The sequence below is a fragment of the Schistocerca nitens genome, chromosome 12, assembly GCF_023898315.1.
Source record: "Schistocerca nitens isolate TAMUIC-IGC-003100 chromosome 12, iqSchNite1.1, whole genome shotgun sequence".
In the NCBI taxonomy this organism is placed as follows: domain Eukaryota; kingdom Metazoa; phylum Arthropoda; class Insecta; order Orthoptera; family Acrididae; genus Schistocerca; species Schistocerca nitens.
In genome coordinates this window covers 106767370-106787427 of record NC_064625.1, presented here as the reverse complement: position 1 = coordinate 106787427, position 20058 = coordinate 106767370, and the positions used below count along the sequence as shown (strand labels likewise).

General features: G+C 44.2%; 1 protein-coding gene across 1 annotated transcript in view; it reads right to left on the bottom strand.

The window, feature by feature from the left end:
• Nucleotides 1-20058, bottom strand: part of LOC126215090 (organic solute transporter alpha-like protein) — a 111410-nt gene that overhangs the window by 55972 nt on the left and 35380 nt on the right. The window contains exon 3 of the mRNA XM_049941736.1: nucleotides 1113-1264. Coding sequence (XP_049797693.1) covers nucleotides 1113-1264 — 152 coding nt within the window. The remainder of the gene's footprint in view (nucleotides 1-1112; nucleotides 1265-20058) is intronic.

Below are 20058 nucleotides of genomic sequence, written 5' to 3'. Positions count from 1 at the left end.
ACATCAGCAAGCAATGACATTGAAACGCGGGCTGTATGCTCGGTTGCACCATCTTGCTGAAAATAACCGTTCAGTATTTCACTTAACACAGGTTCTCCTATGAATTGATACAAAATATCACTGCAGTATCGTTCTGCGTTTATTGTTTCATTGAAAAATATGGGACCCACAATCCGACGTCTAGAAATTGCAATCCAAACACAGAATGAAGTGATTCCTCATGAAAACATAAAGGATTAGCGGTACTCCACATACGACAATTTTGTTAGTTCATGTATCCGGATAAATGAGACCACGCCTCATCACTGAAAAACGTTTCATTAAGAATATCCCTTCCATTTTGTTGACCGAAATTTTTGATTCATTGACAATAATGCAGTCTCTTGCCATGATCAGTATTTTTCAGTTCTTGCACGACTGTCACTTTATATGGGAAAAGTTATAATTTCTTCCTTACAGCTGTGTGGGCCGTTCCGAATCTAACATCGATTTCCTGGACCAGTTTTCTTACTGACTTTTCCAGACTTTTGGAAATTTTATCGGAAATATCGAGTAGTTTATCCTCAGACAAAACGCTAGGACGACCACTTCATGGTGGATGTGTCACTGAGCCCGTACTTCGAAATTTCTTAACCAAATCTCGCATAGTATCGCGATGTGGGAGTGTTGTCTTCGGGAAAACTGAATTAAATGTTTGACGAACTGAAACTGTGTATTTTGGACACTTGTTCGACTAAAAACACGCGGTCTTCGATGGTTAGCATTTTAACAGTGACAAAAACGAAACAAACGAACAAAGGAACTAAATTTAAACGTCCACGTCAACACGTAACAACACACACCAACGATACTACTGACGCTGGCTGAGATAAACGAAACAGTGGAATGTTGGGAGAGTCCACTTGAAGGGAAGTAACCCAGGCAGGCCAACAATCATACAGCACTGCGGAGAGACTTTTTGAACATCACTCAATTCCAGAGAGAAAAAAATTCTTACCCGTCCAGGAATCGAATTCGGGATCCCAAAATCGAGAGGCAATAACTTTGACCGCTAGTCCACAAAATGTTGACGACATTAAGGTATTGAGTGTAGACAGCGTGCAGCTACTCACTGGGTGTATGGTGAGCACGTAGCTGGTGGGCGACTTGAGTGTGGGTGCTGCCCTGGTGAGCACGTGCCACAAGCTCATGACGTAGACGGCGCACGTGGACAGGACCGCCACCGTGGAGACGGCGATGACCCACACCAGCACCGGACTCAGCTCTGCAAAGCAGGAAGGGGAACTTACAGGGTGTGCTCCAGCCCTCATAGTCTGTCAACAGTGGAATGCTTCCGAGAATTGCATTCAGGTGAAACATTAGTTGTACGCTGAAGAGAAACTCATATAGCATTGAAACTTCGTGGCAGATTAAAACTGTGTGCCGGACCGAGACTCGAACTCGGGACGTTTGCCTTTCGTGGGCAAGTGCTCTACCAACTGAGCTACCCAAGCACGACTCACGCCCCGTCCTCACAGCTTTACTTCTGCCAGTACCTCGTCTCCTACCTTCCAAACTTTACAGAAGCTCTCCTGCGAACCTTGCAGAACTAGCACTCCTGAAAAAAAGGGTATTGCGGAAACATGGCTTAGCCACAGCCTGAGGGGTGTTTCCAGAATGAGATTTTCACTCTGCAGCGGAGTGTAGGCTGATATGAAACTTCCTGGCAGATTAAAACTGTGTGCCAGACAGAGACTCGAACTCGGTACCTTTGCCTCTCGCGGGCAAGTGCTGTACCAACTGAGCTACCCAAGCACGACTGTAAAGTTTGGAACGTGGGAGACGCGGTACTGGCAGAAGTAAAGCTGTGAGGACGGGGTGTGAGTCGTGCTTGGGTAGCTCAGTTGGTAGAGCACTTGCCCGCGAAAGGCAAAGGTCCCGAGTTCGAGTCTCGGTCTGGCACACAGTTTTAATCTTCCAGGAAGTTTCATATCAGTGCACACTCCGCTGCAGAGTGAAAATCTCATTCAGGAATCATATATCATTGTTGGCTGGGAGGCCCCAATGGGTTGTTCAGCCACCTAATAGGAAACTTCCTCTGTACACAAAGAGCCCTTTCCACAAGATATGGGAGAGCTATAGATGAGACAAAACGGTATGACCACTACCCAACCGGGTATTGATTGCCGCATGATGGCGTTACGGGCTCGTGACACGACAAGGAAAGTACGAGGGCCATCCAGAAAGTAACAGACATTTCGGTCTGTCGCGGCGGTGGGCGGTGCTATAGCGGCCATCTTGGTGTTATAACGGTCCTACATTCAGTACGCAGTGGTAGCGTGTGGACTGCGTTTCCGCTACTTTGCTTTTTGTGACATGTTAATATGTGTGCTGCTACAGGAAATCCCGCCACTTCTGACGTGCGTTTTGTGATTAGGTTTTTGTTGATAAAAAACTGAAAACCGGTTGCAATTTATCGAGACCTTAGTGATGTGTACGGAAGAGGAATAATGAGATAAAGCCGAGGGAGGCTGTGGTGCATTGATTTTAAAAATGGCCGTAGTAGTGTTCACAATGACGACCGCAGTGGTAGACCTAGCATTGTGACTGACTGACTGATGATAGAAATCAGCGACAAAATACGTGAGAATCGTCGTTTCACGATTACGGAACTCACAACGTCTTTCCCAAATATCACTGAGTTTGGTGCGTGACATTGCGGCAGGCAGGCTTGGTTGCCAAAAAATTTGTGCCAGGTGGGTTCCCAAAGTTTTAACGGAAGACCACAAGAAGATTGGCTGCAGCACTGACCTTCCTCGAAAATTACGAGAAAAATAGTAACAAAGTTATCGATCGTATTGTAACTGGGGGTTGATACTTGGGTGAAAAAAAAGGCAGTCAATGGAATGGGGACATAAATTCTTCCCCCCCCCCCCCCAAAAAAAAATGGTTCAAATTCCTCTGAGCACTATGGGGTTTAACATCTGAGATCATCAGTCCCCTAGACCTTGAACTACTTAAACCTAACTAACCTATGGACATCACACACATCCAAGCCAGAGGCAAGATTCGAACCTGCGACCGTAGTGGTCGCGCGGTTCCAGCCTGAAGCGCCGCTTGGACACTTCCAAAAAACCAAAGAAGTGTTTGCAAACGCTGTCAGCAAGAAAAATCATGGCTATTATGTTTTGAGACTCTAAAGAAGTGATTCTCGTTGATTTCCTTAAACGTGAGACAACAATTAGCTCGGAAAGATTTTGTCAGGCACTGACAAAGTTAAGGCGGACGGTGGAAAACAAGCGTCGGGGAATACTTAGCGCAAAAATTTAATTTTTTTCACGACAACGCACTGCACACGTGGCCAATCGTATCCGAGAGCACCTGCGAGGTTGTGGATGGCAGGTGTTTCATCAGCCCAAATATGGCACTGAGCAACTACCACTTCTTCTCAACAATGAAGACATGGCTCGCTACACAACACTTTGATACTGGTGCCGAACTGCTTGCCAGTATAAACCAGTGGTTGCAGTCGCAGGCGGCAGATTTCTACAGAGGTGTTATTCAAAAACTTGTGCACCAATACGACGAGGGGCTCAGTCTGACTGGTGATTATGTAGAAAAATGGCTTAAGAACGCACCTTTAAAATGTATGTAATAAAACGTGGTTTTTCCATATTATTAATTTTTTATTTCTACATCTACATCGACATCTGCAACTACACTCATACTCATAAATTAAGGATGGGTGGTTTGCGGGTTTAAATAACTTCTGGGTACGACCATGTGGTGCATTTGACCTATGGTCGTTGCAAGGTGGCGCTGGAAGCAGTCCACGTAACGCAGAGGTGTGTTGGTGCACGATTGAGTACGGTGCAGCGAGTAAGTGTGCAGACGTTTTCAGATGTGCTAATGATGACTGTGTGTTGAAAATGGCTCAAAGAACACATACTGATGACGTTATGAGGGGTAGAATACTAGGGCGACTGGAGGCTGGTCAAACACGGCAGGTCGTAGCACAGACCCTCCGTGTGCCACAAAGTGTGATTTCAAGATTATGGCAACGATTCCAGCAGACAGGAAACGTGTCCAGGCGCTACAGTACGGGACGTCCACAGTGTACAACACCACAAGAAGACCGATATCTCACCATCAGTGCCCGCAGACGGCCACGGAGTACTGCAGGTAGCCTTGCTCGGGACCTTACCGCAGCCACTGGAATAGTTGTCTCCAGACACACAGTCTACAGACGACTGAACAGGCACGGTTTATTAGCCCGGAGACCTGCAAGGTATATTCCACTGACCTCTGGTCACAGGAGAGCCCGTAAAGCCCGGTGCCAAGTACACAGTGCATGGTCATTGGAACAGTAGTCCGAGGTTATGTTCACGCCCGAGTCTAGGTATAGTGTGAACAGTGATTCTCACCGGGTTTTCATCTGGCGTGAACCAGGAACCAGATACCAACCTCTTGATGTCCTTGAAAGGGACCTCTATGGAAGTCATAGTTTGATGGTGTGGGGTGGGATTATGATTGGCGCATGTACACCCCTGCACGTCTTTAACAGAGGAACTGTAACACGTCGCATGTATTGGGACGTCATTTTGCACCAGTATGTCCGCCTTTTCAGGGATGCGGTGGGTCCCACCTTCCTCCTGATGGATGACAACGCATGGCCCCACCGAGCTGCCATCGTGGAGGAATATATTGAAACAGAAGATATCAGGGAATTGGAGTGGCCTGCCTGTTCTCCAGATCTAAACCCCATCGAGCACATCTGGGATGCTCTCGGTCGATGTATCGATGCACGTCTTCAAACCTCTAGGACATTTCAGGAGATCCGTCAGGCCCTGGTGCAAGAATGGGAGGCTATAACCCAGCAGCTGCTCGACCACCTGATCCAGAGTATGCCAACTCGTTGTGCGGCCTGTATACGTGTGCATGGTGATCGTATCCCATATTGATGTCGGGGTACATGCGCAGGAAACAGTGGTGTTTTGTATCACATGTGTTTCGGTACGGTTTTCTCAACTTATCACCAATACCGTGGACTTACAGATCTGTGTCGTGTGTGTTCCCTATGTGCCTATGCTATTAGCGCTAGTTTTGTGTAGTGCCACGTTGTGTGGCACCACATTCTGCAACTATCCTTCATTTATGAGCACGAGTGTACATCTAAACTCTGCAAACCACCGTGAAGTGCACGGCAGAGGTACATCCCACTGTACCAATTATTAGGATTTCTTACCATTCCAGTTTGGAGCGTGGGAAGAGTAATAGTCTGAATGCCTCTGCGAGTGCTGTAATTATTCTAATCATGTCCTCATGATTCCTATGCGAGTGCTGTAATTATCCTAATCATGTCCTCATGATTCTTATGTGAGTGATACGTAGGAGGTTGTAGTATATTCCTAGAGTCATCATTTAAACTCGAAACTTCATAGTAGACTTTCTCCCGATAGTTGACGTCTACCTTTAAGAGTCTGCCGGTTCAGTTTCTTCAGCATCTCTGTAACACTTTCCCACCGGTCAAATAAACCTGTGACAATTCGTGCTTTCCTTCTCTGTACACATTCAATATCCTCTGTTAGTCCTATCTGGTACAGGTCCGACACACTTCAGCACTATTCCAGAACCAGTCGCACGAGTGATTTGTAGACTGATTGCACTTCCCCAGTGTTCTATCAAAAAACCGAAGTCTGCCATCTGCTCTACCCACGACTGAGCCTATGTGATGATTCCATTTCACATCAAAAAGTGGTTCAAATGGCTCTGAGCATCATGGGACTTAACATCTGAGATCATCAGTCCCCTAGAACTTAGAACTACTTAAACCTAACTAACCTAAGGATATCACACACATCCATGCCCGAGACAGGATTCGAACCTGCGTCCGTAGCGGTCGCGCGGTTCCAGACTGTAGCGTCTAGACCCGCTCGGCCACCCCGGCCGTCCCATTTCACATCCCTACAATATGTTGCACCCAGCTATTTGTATGAGATGGCCGATTCAAGCTGTGACTCACTGATATTATATTCATAGGATACAATGTTTTCTGTTTTGTGAAGTGCACAATTTTACATTTTTGAACATTTAAAGCAAGTTGCCGACCTTCGTACCACTTATAAATCTTATCAAGATCTGATTGAATACTTACGCAGCTTGTTTCAGACACTACTTCATCAAGTACAACTGTATGAGCTGCAAAAAGCCTGAGGTTACTATTAATACTGTCTTCAAGGTCATTAATATACAAGATGACAGCAAGGGTCCCAACACACTTCCCTGGGCACACCCGAAATTATTTATAGATCTGACGATGACTATTAATATACCACGCTGCGTCTTCCCTGCAAAAACGTTCTCAGTCCAACGACAAATTTCACTTGATACCCTATATGATGGTACTTTTGACAATAAATGGTGTGGTACTGAGTCAAATGTTTTTTTTCTGAAATCAAGAAATACAGCATCTATCTGCCTGGTTTGATCCAGTGTAAGAAAAATGGGAATTGGGTTTCACATGATAGATGTTTTCAGAATCCATGCTGGTTGGCATGGAGGAGGTCTTTCTGTTCGATATACCTCATATTTGTGCTTAGAATATGTTCCAAAATTCTGCAACAAACCGATGTCAAGGATATTGGACAGTAGTTTTGTGGATCACTTCTGTTACCCTTCTTGTGGACGTATGTGACTTCAGCCTTTTTCCAGGAACTGGGGACAGTTTTTTGTTTGAGGGATATAAAATAGATTTTAGTTAGAAGAGGGGCTAACTCAGCTGCAAATTCAGTATAGAATCTGACAGGGATTCCATCGGGCCGAGGTACTTTGGTCAATTTTAATAATTTCACCTGTTTTCAGTTTTCCTAGGTTTTCTTTGTAAAGGAACATTCGAAAACGGACTTAAGAATTTCAGCTTTTGCTTTCCTACCCTCAGTTTCAGGTCCTGTCACATTCGCTAAGGACTGGACACTAACTTCAGTGCCACTAACAGCCTTACACATGAACAGAATTCCTTTGGGTTTTGTGAAAGTTCACTTGACAATATGCTGCTATGGTAGTCACGGAAGGCATCACACATTGCTCTCTTGACAGCTAAACGCGTTTCATTCATCATCTCTCTGTCTATAGCCCAATGCTTTGTTTTCCACATACACTCCTGGAAATTGAAATAAGAACACCGTGAATTCATTGTCCCAGGAAGGGGAAACTTTATTGACACATTCCTGGGGTCAGATACATCACATGATCACACTGACAGAACCACAGGCAAATAGACACAGGCAACAGAGCATGCACAATGTTGGCACTAGTACAGTGTATATCCACCTTTCGCAGCAATGCAGGCTGCTATTCTCCCATGGAGACGATCGTAGAGATGCTGGATGTAGTCCTGTGGAACGGCTTGCCATGCCATTTCCACCTGGCGCCTCAGTTGGACCAGCGTTCGTGCTGGACGTGCAGACCGCGTGAGACGACGCTTCATCCAGTCCCAAACATGCTCAATGGGGGACAGATCCGGAGATCTTGCTGGCCAGGGTAGTTGACTTACACCTTCTACAGCACGTTGGGTGGCACGGGATACATGCGGACGTGCATTGTCCTGTTGGAACAGCAAGTTCCCTTGCCGGTCTAGGAATGGTAGAACGATGGGTTCGATGACGGTTTGGATGTACCGTGCACTATTCAGTGTCCCCTCGACGATCACCAGTGGTGTACGGCCAGTGTAGGAGATCGCTCCCCACACCATGATGCCGGGTGTTGGCCCTGTGTGCCTCGGTCGTATGCAGTCCTGATTGTGGCGCTCACCTGCACGGCGCCAAACACGCATACGACCATCATTGGCACCAAGGCAGAAGTGACTCTCATCGCTGAAGACGACACGTCTCCATGCGTCCCTCCATTCACGCCTGTCGCGACACCATTGGAGGCGGGCTGCACGATGTTGGGGCGTGAGCGGAAGACGGCCTAACGGTGTGCGGGACCGTAGCCCAGCTTCATGGAGACGGTTGCGAATGGTCCTCGCCGATACCCCAGGAGCAACAGTGTCCCTAATTTGCTGGGAAGTGGCGGTGCGGTCCCCTACGGCACTGCGTAGGATCCTACGGTCTTGGCGTGCATCCGTGCGTCGCTGCGATCCGGTCCCAGGTCGACGGGCACGTGCACCTTCCGCCGACCACTGGCGACAACATCGATGTACTGTGGAGACCTCACGCCCCACGTGTTGAGCAATTCGGCGGTACGTCCACCCGGCCTCCCGCATGCCCACTATACGCCCTCGCTCAAAGTCCGTCAACTGCACATACGGTTCACGTCCACGCTGTCGCGGCATGCTACCAGTGTTAAAGACTGCGATGGAGCTCCGTATGCCACGGCAAACTGGCTGACACTGACGGCGGCGGTGCACAAATGCTGCGCAGCTAGCGCCATTCGACGGCCAACACCGCGGTTCCTGGTGTGTCCGCTGTGCCGTGCGTGTGATCATTGCTTGTACAGCCCTCTCGCAGTGTCCGGAGCAAGTATGGTGGGTCTGACACACCGGTGTCAATGTGTTCTTTTTTCCATTTCCAGGAGTGTATTATACAATTATCTCTGTGTCTATAGAAGTTCCTTTACAGTGATTGTATACCCTGAAGTGTCCCTCCCAGTATGGACTGTTCTACTGGGCACATATGTATCCAATGCATGGTCAATTATTCTTTTAAACTTCAACCATAGTTCCTGTACATGCACTGCCATGTGCTGAAAATTTCAAGTTCCTCATTTATATATGACACTACTGATCATTTAACTAATTTACTGAACATATATATATATATATATATATATATATATATATATATATATATATATATATTTCTGCTTGTTTTAGTTGTCCTTTCTATTTTGGTAATCATTGTTGCCACAACAATGTCATGATTACTGATATCATTTGCGATGTAACATCCTCAAAGAGTTCGTATCAATTTCTTGCCATTGGAGCCAATAACTTTCCGTCATGGGTGGGGTTCCAAACTAACTGCTCAAGGTAGTTTTAAGAGAAGGCATTTAGTAATGTTTCAGAGGATGTCTTATCACTCCAACTCGTTCAAATGGTTGAAATGGCTCTGAACACTAGGGGATTTAACATCTGAGGTCATCAGCCCCATAGAACGTAGAACTACTTACACCTATCAAACCTAAGGACATCACACACATCCATGCCCGAGGCAGGATTCGAAACTGACTGTAGCAGTCGCGCGGTTCCAGACTGAAGCGTCTAGAACCGCTCGGCCACCGCGGCCGGCTTTATCACACCCGCCACTAACGAAATTGTTATTCTCCCAATTGATTGTTGGATGATTAAAGTCTCCAACAATGATTACGGTATGACTGGGGAACATGTACAAGCATACTGTGCTTTTCTCTAAAGTTTTTGCTTACATCAGGAAATGAGTATGGTGAGCGATTGAAGAACACAATTATCATTTACGCAGAACCTTGATACTGGGTCTCAGCCAAACAACCTCACACGCGACTTCATTTTCTGTCTCGGTGGATTTGGGTTTCTTGTCTACTGTGACAAATACACCACCCCCATTTCCCATTTGCCTATCTTTTCGATATACACGTAAATTTTCCCCAAAAATCTACTGTCATCAATTTCAGGTTTCAACCAGCCTTCTGTACCTAGTATTATGTGAGCTTCACTGCTTTCAGGAGCGCTTCCAACTATAGCACTTTATTATGAATGCTTTAGCAGCTAACAACTAGGATTTTAATACTCCCACCTGTGCGAGGTATTTCTTTTTATCTTACACTGACACTGCTGGGTTTCCTACAGCTATCGTTATCTGAATTGGATGGACAGTTGCCTAATCCAAAAAACCCTGGTGTGTATTCCACACAGAGTCAGCTACCTGAATAGCAGCGTCTAATGTGTAGTGCACATCTGACCCTTATAGGAGGACCCTACAGTTCTCAACCTGATGGTGCAAGTCCAGGAGGTCACAGCCTGACTCGTCACAGAACCTTCAAAGTCTCTGGTTCAGTCCTTCCACTCAACTCAGAACCAAAGGACGACGATCAGCTTCAGGGACAATCCTGAATATTGTGAGCTTCATTGAAACTCCATGCACAAGAATGGTCTTCACACCCCTCTGTTCCAGTCACTGGAATGACCCAACCATGACCCTGGAGCCCAGACAACAGACATTACTTGTTCCTACATGCGACACAATCTGCAGTTGATTGCGCCCTGTTCCCCCAATGGCTACCAGAATAGCCTCTTCTACGTGTTGAATAAGGCCTTGTAACGCCGGAAATGCATATCCTCCTATTTCCATCTATTGTACCATAACTTTTTCCTTATTTTGTTACCTGAAGATATAACATTCCTGTCTTTATATATTGTAACAGTTTTACTATATATATATATATATATATATATATATATATATATATATATATATATATATATATGCATTTATGTCGATGTATAATTGATTTGTTATGTAAATATTATTTGTATTTTTACGCTGGGTCTTGCCTAGGGAAAACTTTGCTATCGAACGAATACATCGATAGGTCGTGTGAAGAACGAAAGTGTTTAGAATCTTTGGTGTAGTGTTAACTCTGCCGCGTGGAGCGCGGGCAGAGCAGGAGAGTCTGGCCGGAGTAGTGCGGTTGAGCAGGTGTGTTGTGTGACGCTCCCGCGAGTTGCCGCGCTTTCGGGGTTTGGCAGCATGTAATTGCACTCGACTTGCTATGTTAGTTTCTGACACGGTGTCGCGGACGGGAAGCATCAGCAGGCGCACATCAAGAGCCCGTTTCGCATGGTGACCGTGTCGAGAAGAAGGCGCGCCAGCATCCAGCTTCTGCAACAGCGACGGCCGACAATGAGTGACTGTCACCACCTCCTCGATCGACGACTTCAAACCTTCAATCAACCAACAAGGAAGACTAAAAGCACGTAGAGTTTCAGAACTGTATGGCAGACCTCAGCTTTTCAAACTGTTCAAATCACAAAATTACAGCAACGTAGCATGAACCTTTGTTGCTCATTGTCCCAATTGCATTGCCAAGCAGGGTCCCTTCCTTTTCCGAAATGAACCCGAGTGTCGTTGAAATTCAAACGCCAGCATTAAAGTACAATCATTGCATTTCACTGCTTTAATTTCAAATTTCAGTTAAAGTATTCATAGCTGGCTACAATATTTAGATTACACAAGCACAAATTAAGAGTGCGAGTTTTGTTACCGTATTTTAGCTTACCTGTGACTGCAGCTCAGCTTGGTACGTACTAAATTTTACTATTGTTAGTTGTTCCGAGTCATTTAATTTAAGTTCAAAGTTAAATCTCTTATTTCTAAATTGCGTAGATTCAAGTAGCTTTTGAAATGATTGTTGAGGTAGTCCAAGACTAACCGTATTTTACTGAATTTCGATGTGCTTCAGAAACAAAGCTCACTATTAATTTCAGTCACTAAATTAACTTTCAATTTTCCGGTTTTATAAATTCTTTTGCTAAATTAAGTCAGAGTGTAGCGAAGTTTATTACTTCTGACAAACTTTCAGTTTTCACACTACACGTGTCAACCTTCAGTTGCCACACTTCTAGTGCCAATTATATGTGTAATAACCTTTCTTTTTCAGTTACTATAGTAATTGTCCATAGGAATGGCGACCGTAATTTCCCCCAAATCTCAAATATCTAATTACCGCTAGTTAATTGTTAACGTAACGGCCGCACCTTTACTTCCTTTATTAACTTTACCCCTTTTCAAAATTAATTTCCACCAGTTTCATTGGCATTTTTCCTTTCAAAAAGATGTAACCCCTTCCTCCCTCTTTACCGACGGATTAACTTCGGTGACGATTGCTTTTATCCAAATTTCCATTAGGTACACGCGGTTTAATTTTTCACTGTTATTAAGGTCGATAAGTGAGGGGGAGGTTACAGCCTCCAGGCATACACACTGAGTGCACCTTGCTGCCATATCCCTAAGGGGTAGCATCATTCTCTGTATGTTTGAACTGTCGACGATTAATGGACCCCTACCATTTTGTGTTTGCCTCCTTTTTGACACTGGACAAAACAGGTTTCCCCAAAACAGTTGAAGGGAGGCCTACAGACTCAGTTTCAGTTGCAGTGAAAGATAGCACCTCAAACTTGTTTGTTAGGGAGATCGGTACAACACCCTGGCCCAGTTCATCCAGTACAGGATTCCAAGCTCTACCATTGAAACGCCACTCGCAGTCAAATGGATGAGTTATGACATCCTGTACTTTCTACAGAAATCACAGGGTTCACAGGAGGTGACAGTACTTAAAGTACCTTTGGTACCGGTACCATAGGTACATGACTATTGGGAGCTCTGCCAACATAACACGTAGCACCAGCTGTCAATCGTTTGACAGTATCCAGGGCGATTTTCGGCTGTTTACAAATGTCATTCCGTGTTGAAAACGGCATCAACAGTGGGGGTGCAGTTAGGGCATTGAACAAATAACATTAAACTAAGCCCGCTGCTTATCTTTTCATCTCTTGAACTATTTCAAAACGTGTGTTACTTTCTGGACAGCCCTCATATAAAAGGAGCGCACAGATAAATGGGGACTCATTCAAGCAATAATACATGCTGCAAAATGGGAAATTAACAGAAGTGAGTTTGACAATTGGCATGTTACTATGACCCCCGCATGGGAACTAGTATTTCGGAAATGGCGAAGTTGATCGGCTGTTGGCATACTACTGTCGTGAGCATGTATGAAAAGTGGTCAATGAACGAAGAAACCATGAGTAGGTGACAAGGTGTTAGACGTCTACGCCTCATCAAATAACATGGAGGTCGGCCTCTCGGCTGCTCAATAGAGCAGCTTAGGCGACAATCATTGGCAGGTCTGATGCCATAGTTTTGGAGCAGGCACAAGTGTTAAGGCCGGTTCCCACTAAGGCTGCCGTGCGGCAAAACCGCGCGGCAGGCCTGTGGTTGCCATGGAGACGCCGTCAGCGGCGCGGCATAGCGGCCTCTGCGTCGCGCCGCTGCCATTTCCACGTGCCGCGCTGCAGGTCCGCGCCGCCAATCACAGAACGCACTGAGCGTGACGTCAGGTATGGAACGCAGGGCCACAAGAACTTTCGCCGAACCGCTGGCGCGGACGCGGCGGCAGCTGTGAAATATTTATCATCCGATTTCAAGGAAACTATTCAGTAGAAAAATTTGATTCTTCTGCACGTTACAACCTGATATCTTCTCTCGATGAAGGACTGAAAGTCTTTTCGTTATTCGTCGTGGTTACTTGCATTTATGTAAAACATTACACGAAATTTTAATGAGTGTGTAGAGGTAACCCCGTATTGCGTGGACTTCGCGTGTAGTTCATTTTAGGCAATACATTATTGCGTATCAAATTTAGTCAACATTCCGAAACTGTTTTTAAAGCTGAGAGTGGAATGTTAGCTGTCACTGTTCTCGAGACGATATATCAGCGGACGGGCTGTGCGGTGGCCGTGCGCAGGTCACTCGCGATGCGACCGATACTTTGTCCTGCTCATCGTAAACCACATGGGTGTATCAGCCCCAAATTTCGTAAACGGTTCAAGAAATCGAAACGTGTTTTTTTGCAAATGATAACTTGAAAAAAGTCATGTATTTCGTCGCATGATAAATATCCAAATCTATTTATCTAGCGATATATGAAAGTAATTACAGTTTTTCAGAATGGATCGATGAATATTTTTAAACGGCATTTGATAGCATGTGAAATGAGAACTACAGTGATATGGAACACGTTAATATTTGCAGTATTCTATATAGACTTACAGAAGTTTAACCGAAACTAATTTGTATGTATGTGATAAGATGTAATTTGGTAAGTATCTACAGATATTGATTACTTCCTTTGGTAAGTAACAAACACTGTTTCTTTTGCTAAAGTGTGCTTTATTTGTTCAAGATACTTTTCGCCTTTTACTTTAAGGCATCTTCGGTGGAATCTAGAATGATTCAATTTTGTTTTCATATGTGGTACTTGCAGATTATAAAACAGTTCATATCTCTTTTTATGTGAATAAGTCATTACTTACAATTAATCGAGTTCTTGGCGGACATCTGAGTTTCGCCTCACCTTGCCTCATGCTGGAGGTTGAACTAAAACTTAGCTTACGGAACATAAGCACATTTTCGTGTTCACTCTTTTTCTTCTGTCACTAGCTGTACACATTTCACCGAAAACTCTGATTTGGAAGTCATAACTGCTTGGTTTCTTATGTACCGGTTGCCAACCTAAAGGATTATATGCTGAAAACTAACGTTTATTTCTGTTCTCCTTATATCTGTATGTGTGTGTGGCTAGTCAGTGATACTTATAGGAAGTTGAAAGTGAATGCAGTAGTTGTCAGACAGTGGTTGAAACGTTTGGTACTCAGCTGACTTCAGTTTTGGTTTAAATGTTTTGTGGAGGAGTTCAAAAATGGTTCAAATGGCTCTGAGCACTATGGGACTCAACTTCTGACGTCATTAGTCCCCTAGAACTTAGAACTAGTTAAACCTAACTAACCTAAGGACATCACAAACATCCATGCCCGAGGCAGGATTCGAACCTGCGACCGTAGCGGTCTTGCGGTTCCAGACTGCAGCGCCTTTAACCGCACGGCCACTTCGGCCGGCGTGGAGGAGTTCATGTAAGAGTAAGCTCACTGCTTACGTTAATAGTTAAAATAGCAGAATAACATTTCAACAGATGATTATTATCAGAATCTCTCTCTCTCTCTCTCTCTCTCTCTCTCTCTCTCTCTCTCTCTCTCTCTCACCCTTCTCAGCGATCACCGGCCCTGTAGACCACGTGCTGCATCAGCGATGTGCTTCCACCGCCTTCTATCTCTCGCAGCCTCTCTCCACCCTGCGGAAATTCCTAATGCCGCGACGTCCTTCTCTATGTCATCTTTCCACCTTGTACGAGGTCGGCCCAATGGTCTTGTTGTCTGGAGAGTTCCTTCAAACACTTTCTTGGTGATTCTGTTGTTTTCCATTCTAGCCACATGTCCAGCCCATTGCAGTCTCCTACTTTTTAATTTCTGGATGATAGTGGGTTGCTTCACTAACTGATAAATTTCATTGTTCTTTCGAGTTCTCCATACGCCATTCTCCAACACAGATCCCCAGATTTTTCTCATTACTTTTCTTTCGAAAACATTCAGTTTTTCTCTTTCATTCTTTGTAAGTGTCCAGCTTTCTGATCTGTACAGTACTATGGGGCATATAATAATGTTGTATATCTTCATCTTTGTGGTGATTGACAAAGCTTTACTTTTGAGTGAGTTGCTTAGTGAGTACAGACATCTTGACCCTGAGGCTAATCTTACAAAAAAATGGTTCAAATGGCTCTGAGCACTATGGGACTTAACTTCTCTGGTCATCAGTCCCTTAGAACTTAGAACTACTTAAACCTAACTAACCTAAGGACATCACACACATCCATGCCCGAGGCAGGATTCGAACCTGCGACCGTAGTGGTCGCGCGGTTCCAGACTGTAGCGCCTAGAACCGCTCCGCCACTCCGGCCGGCAGGCTATTATTAAATTTAGATCCATTGTTATGATATTTTTACTGTTAAAACGTGATCCAAGGTATTTAAACTGGAGAACTTTTCTGAATTTAGAATGTTGGTCATTGGTATTATCAGAATACTAGCACCCAACACCTTTCTCCACAAGATATGCAAATCAAAACTCGAATCAGCTGAACACCAAAACTTTCAAGTACGCTCTGGTATATATTACATTCACATTCAATTTCTACAACTCAGCCTGATTAACTACACACACACAGAAACAGATATACAGAGTATAGAATGAACAGACTTTAGTTTTCAGCATATACTTCGTTAAGGTGGCAACGTGTACATAAATGAACCAAAGAAGAGACATAAACTGAACAAAGAGTAGTTACGACTCTAAATCAGTTTTTGGTAAAATATTAGTAGCTAGTGACAGAAGAATAATTGTGTTCCACACCAATTAGAGCAAAGAAAATAGAAATTGTGAAGGAAAAAAGTTTTTAACGTGAAAATGTGCTTATGTCCTGTAAGTGATTTTATAGTGCGATCTACAGTCTGCGACCAAATGAGAGGAAACGCAGATGCCAGCCAAAAATTCGATTAACTGTCAGTAATCACTTATTCACGTAAAAAAATAAGACCTGAACTGTTTCATAATCTACAAATATCACGAAGATTCCACTGAAAGTGCTTTAAAGTAAAAGGCGAAAAGCGTATAGAACAAATAAAATAAGTCACAGTAAGAAAATGGCGTTTGTTATTTACTAAACGAACATTTCTCTGCTTGTTGCAGGTGATGGCCACGGAAACAAATTTCTTATTGATTATTTCATTTTGCCTTATGATATTTTGTTTATCTGTAACGTTTAGAATAAGTTGTAATTATATGTAATAACACCAGATTGCCAATTACTCTTTCCAGCATCGCTAAAATAGTCTTTACAGTCAGGATGTATAGCCTTTGATAAGTCGATTTCTTTTAGCGAAAGATTTTACGAGGGCTATTCCGAAAGTAAGATCCGATAGGTCGCGAAATGGAAACCACGGTAAAAATCAAAAATGTTTTATTTGCAACAGTTAGATACACCTTGCAGCTACTTATCTCCATAGTCGCCGACCCGACTTAGACGTGTATCGTAGCGTTGTACCAACTTTCCCATACCCTCGCTATAGAAGGCAGCCGCCAGTGCTCTCCGCCAATTCTCTACGCTGGCCTACGGCTCGTTGTCTTGTGCCGAAATGTTGTCTTCATAACCAGCGGTTCATGTGACCTGAGCTGAAACTCAGAGGGAGACAATTACGGGCTGTAGTGTGGGTAATCTCACATTTCCATTTGAAAACGATGCAGGAGCATCTTCATTGCCCCTGCAGAATGCGGCTGAGAATTGTCTTGAAGACGAAACAGCACGACAGTTATGTAATGTTAGCTGCATAGCTTCAGGCGAAATTTCTCACCAGGCCCCCGTACTTGGCGGCAGACACTATTTTCTAGACATCTTTACGCACTCACTGCGAGCTCAGAAATGAGAAGAGCGACGTGATGCTAACTGGGGTTATACTAGAGACACTACCCAACACATCTGTGCAAAGCTTTATCGGATTTTCATAGTCGTTTCCATTTCGTGACCGATCGGACCTTACTTTCGGAATAGCCCTCGTACATCCCTGATCGGATCGTTGTGTCAAACATCTTGGTTTAAAGTACCAAATATAATACTATGTGAATCGTTTTCAATATCCAAAAAGTCTCACTGAATACAGTCTTGCAAATAGTTATGAAGGACCAGTCATAATAATAGCTTTCACTGTTACCGCTTTATGCGTTATAACCCAATTGTCGATTCCATATTTGGTTGCGACAATACCGTATTTATTTATTGATTAACTTGCTTTCCCCGACAAAAACGGTAATTAAAAATAGTTTCATACGACGTTCGTGCATCCTTTAATGACTGAGAATGGTCACATGATATCTGAAGTCAGTGGAAAAGCCTCAACTGTACAAAAAACGTATGGCAGCATACGTAAAAGTGCATTCCGATACATTTGCCACTGATGGCTTCTGCACAGGTTGAGAACTGCCTGTGCATTCGAAAGTCATGGATAATGTTTCATGAAGGAATACCCGTCTTATGGAAAATGCTACAAATGGCAGAGTGGCCGTAACAGTAATTAAACTTCATCATTTGCTGACAGTCGCGATAAGAAAACTGCAATCAAGTTGTAACTTTTCCCTAACCTAAACCTAATTGCAGAGACTAATACATCACAAATATACAGGGTGTTTCAAAAATGACCGGTATATTTGAAACGGCAATAAAAACTAAACGAGCAGCGATAGAAATACACCGTTTGTTGCAATATGCTTGGGACAACAGTACATTTTCAGGCGGACAAACTTTCGAAATTACAGTAGTTACAATTTTCAACAACAGATGGCGCTGCAAGTGATGTGAAAGACAACGCAGTCTGTGGGTGCGCCATTCTGTACGTCGTCTTTCTGCTGTAAGCGTGTGCTGTTCACAACGTGCAAGTGTGCTGTGGACAACATGGTTTATTCCTTAGAACAGAGGATTTTTCTGGTGTTGGAATTCCACCGCCTAGAACACAGTGTTGTTGCAACAAGACGAAGTTTTCAACGGAGGTTTAATGTAACCAAAGGACCGAAAAGCGATACAATAAAGGATCTGTTTGAAAAATTTCAACGGACTGGGAACGTGACGGATGAACGTGCTGGAAAGGTAGGGCGACCGCGTACAGCAACCACAGAGGGCAACGCGCAGCTAGTGCAGCAGGTGATCCAACAGCGGCCTCGGGTTTCCATTCGCCGTGTTGCAGCTGCGGTCCAAATGACGCCAACGTCCACGTATCGTCTCATGCGCCAGAGTTTACACCTCTATCCATACAAAATTCAAACGCGGCAACCCCTCAGCGCTGCTACCATTGCTGCACGAGAGACATTCGCTAACGATATAGTGCACAGGATTGATGACGGCGATATGCATGTGGGCAGCATTTGGTTTACTGACGAAGCTTATTTTTACCTGGACGGCTTTGTCAATAAACAGAACTGGCGCATATGGGGAACCGAAAAGCCCCATGTTGCAGTCCCATCGTCCCTGCATCCTCAAAAAGTACTGGTCTGGGCCGCCATGTCTTCCAAAGGAATCATTGGCCCATTTTTCAGATCCGAAACGATTACTGCATCACGCTATCTGGACATTCTTCGTGAATTTGTGGCGGTACAAACTGCCTTAGACGACACTGCGAACACCTCGTGGTTTATGCAAGATGGTGCCCGGCCACATCGCACGGCCGACATCTTTAATTTCCTCAATGAATATTTCGATGATCGTGTGATTGCTTTGGGCTATCCGAAACATACAGGAGGCGGCGTGGATTGGCCTCCCTATTCGCCAGACATGAACCCCTGTGACTTCTTTCTGTGGGGACACTTGAAAGACCAGGTGTACCGCCAGAATCCAGAAACAATTGAACAGCTGAAGCAGTACATCTCATCTGCATGTGAAGCCGTTCCGCCAGACACGTTGTCAAAGGTTTCGGGTAATTTCATTCAGAGACTACGCCATATTATTGCTACGCATGGTGGATATGTGGAATATATCGTACTATAGAGTTCCCCAGACCGCAGCGCCATCTGTTGTTGAAAATTGTAACTACTGTAATTTCGAAAGTTTGTCTGCCTGAAAATGTACTGTTGTCCCAAGCATATTGCAACAAACGGTGTATTTCTATCGCTGCTCGTTTAGTTTTTATTGCCGTTTCAAATATACCGGTCATTTTTGAAACACCCTGTATGTGCTGGAGGCTACATTAAACAAATATTCTGGCAATAAATACGCAGCTGACCTACCTAATGAAAAGTGATGTTATTTGCTGTTGGGCTGCATTAACAAAAAATACGATTCGTCTGTGTGTTGATACGGCGGTCCACAGTAGTGTATCCTCTGTAGGCCTCTTCATCTCTACATAACTACTGCATCTTACATCCATTCTAACCCGCTTATCGTTGGCAAGCCTTGGTCTCACTCCACCATTCAGCCTCCATTACCAAACTGACGATTCTTTGATGCCTCATACGAGTAATACGTCCTGTCAACTAACTCCTCTTGTAGACAAGTTGTGCCATAATTTCCCCTTCCTCCTCTATTTAATTCAGTAGCTCTGCTTTAGTTATACGATCGACGTATCTAATCTTCAGCATTCGTATTTATCACCATGTTTTGAAAGCGTCCATTGTCTTCTTGACAGAACTGTTCATCGTCCACGTTTCACTTACATACAAGGCTACACTCCACACAAATATCTTTGTAAAATAGTACCCAACCATTAAAATTTATATTCGATGTGAACAAATTTTCTTTTTCAGAAACACTTTTTTTGCTTTTGACAGTCTTCATTTTATATTCTCTGTACTTCTGCCTTCTCAGTTGCTGCTTCCCTTTCAAGTCACGGAAGTCTTAGAAATGCAGTTTGGTTTCTGTACAAGTTGTAGATAATCTTGTGTCCCTGTGTTTT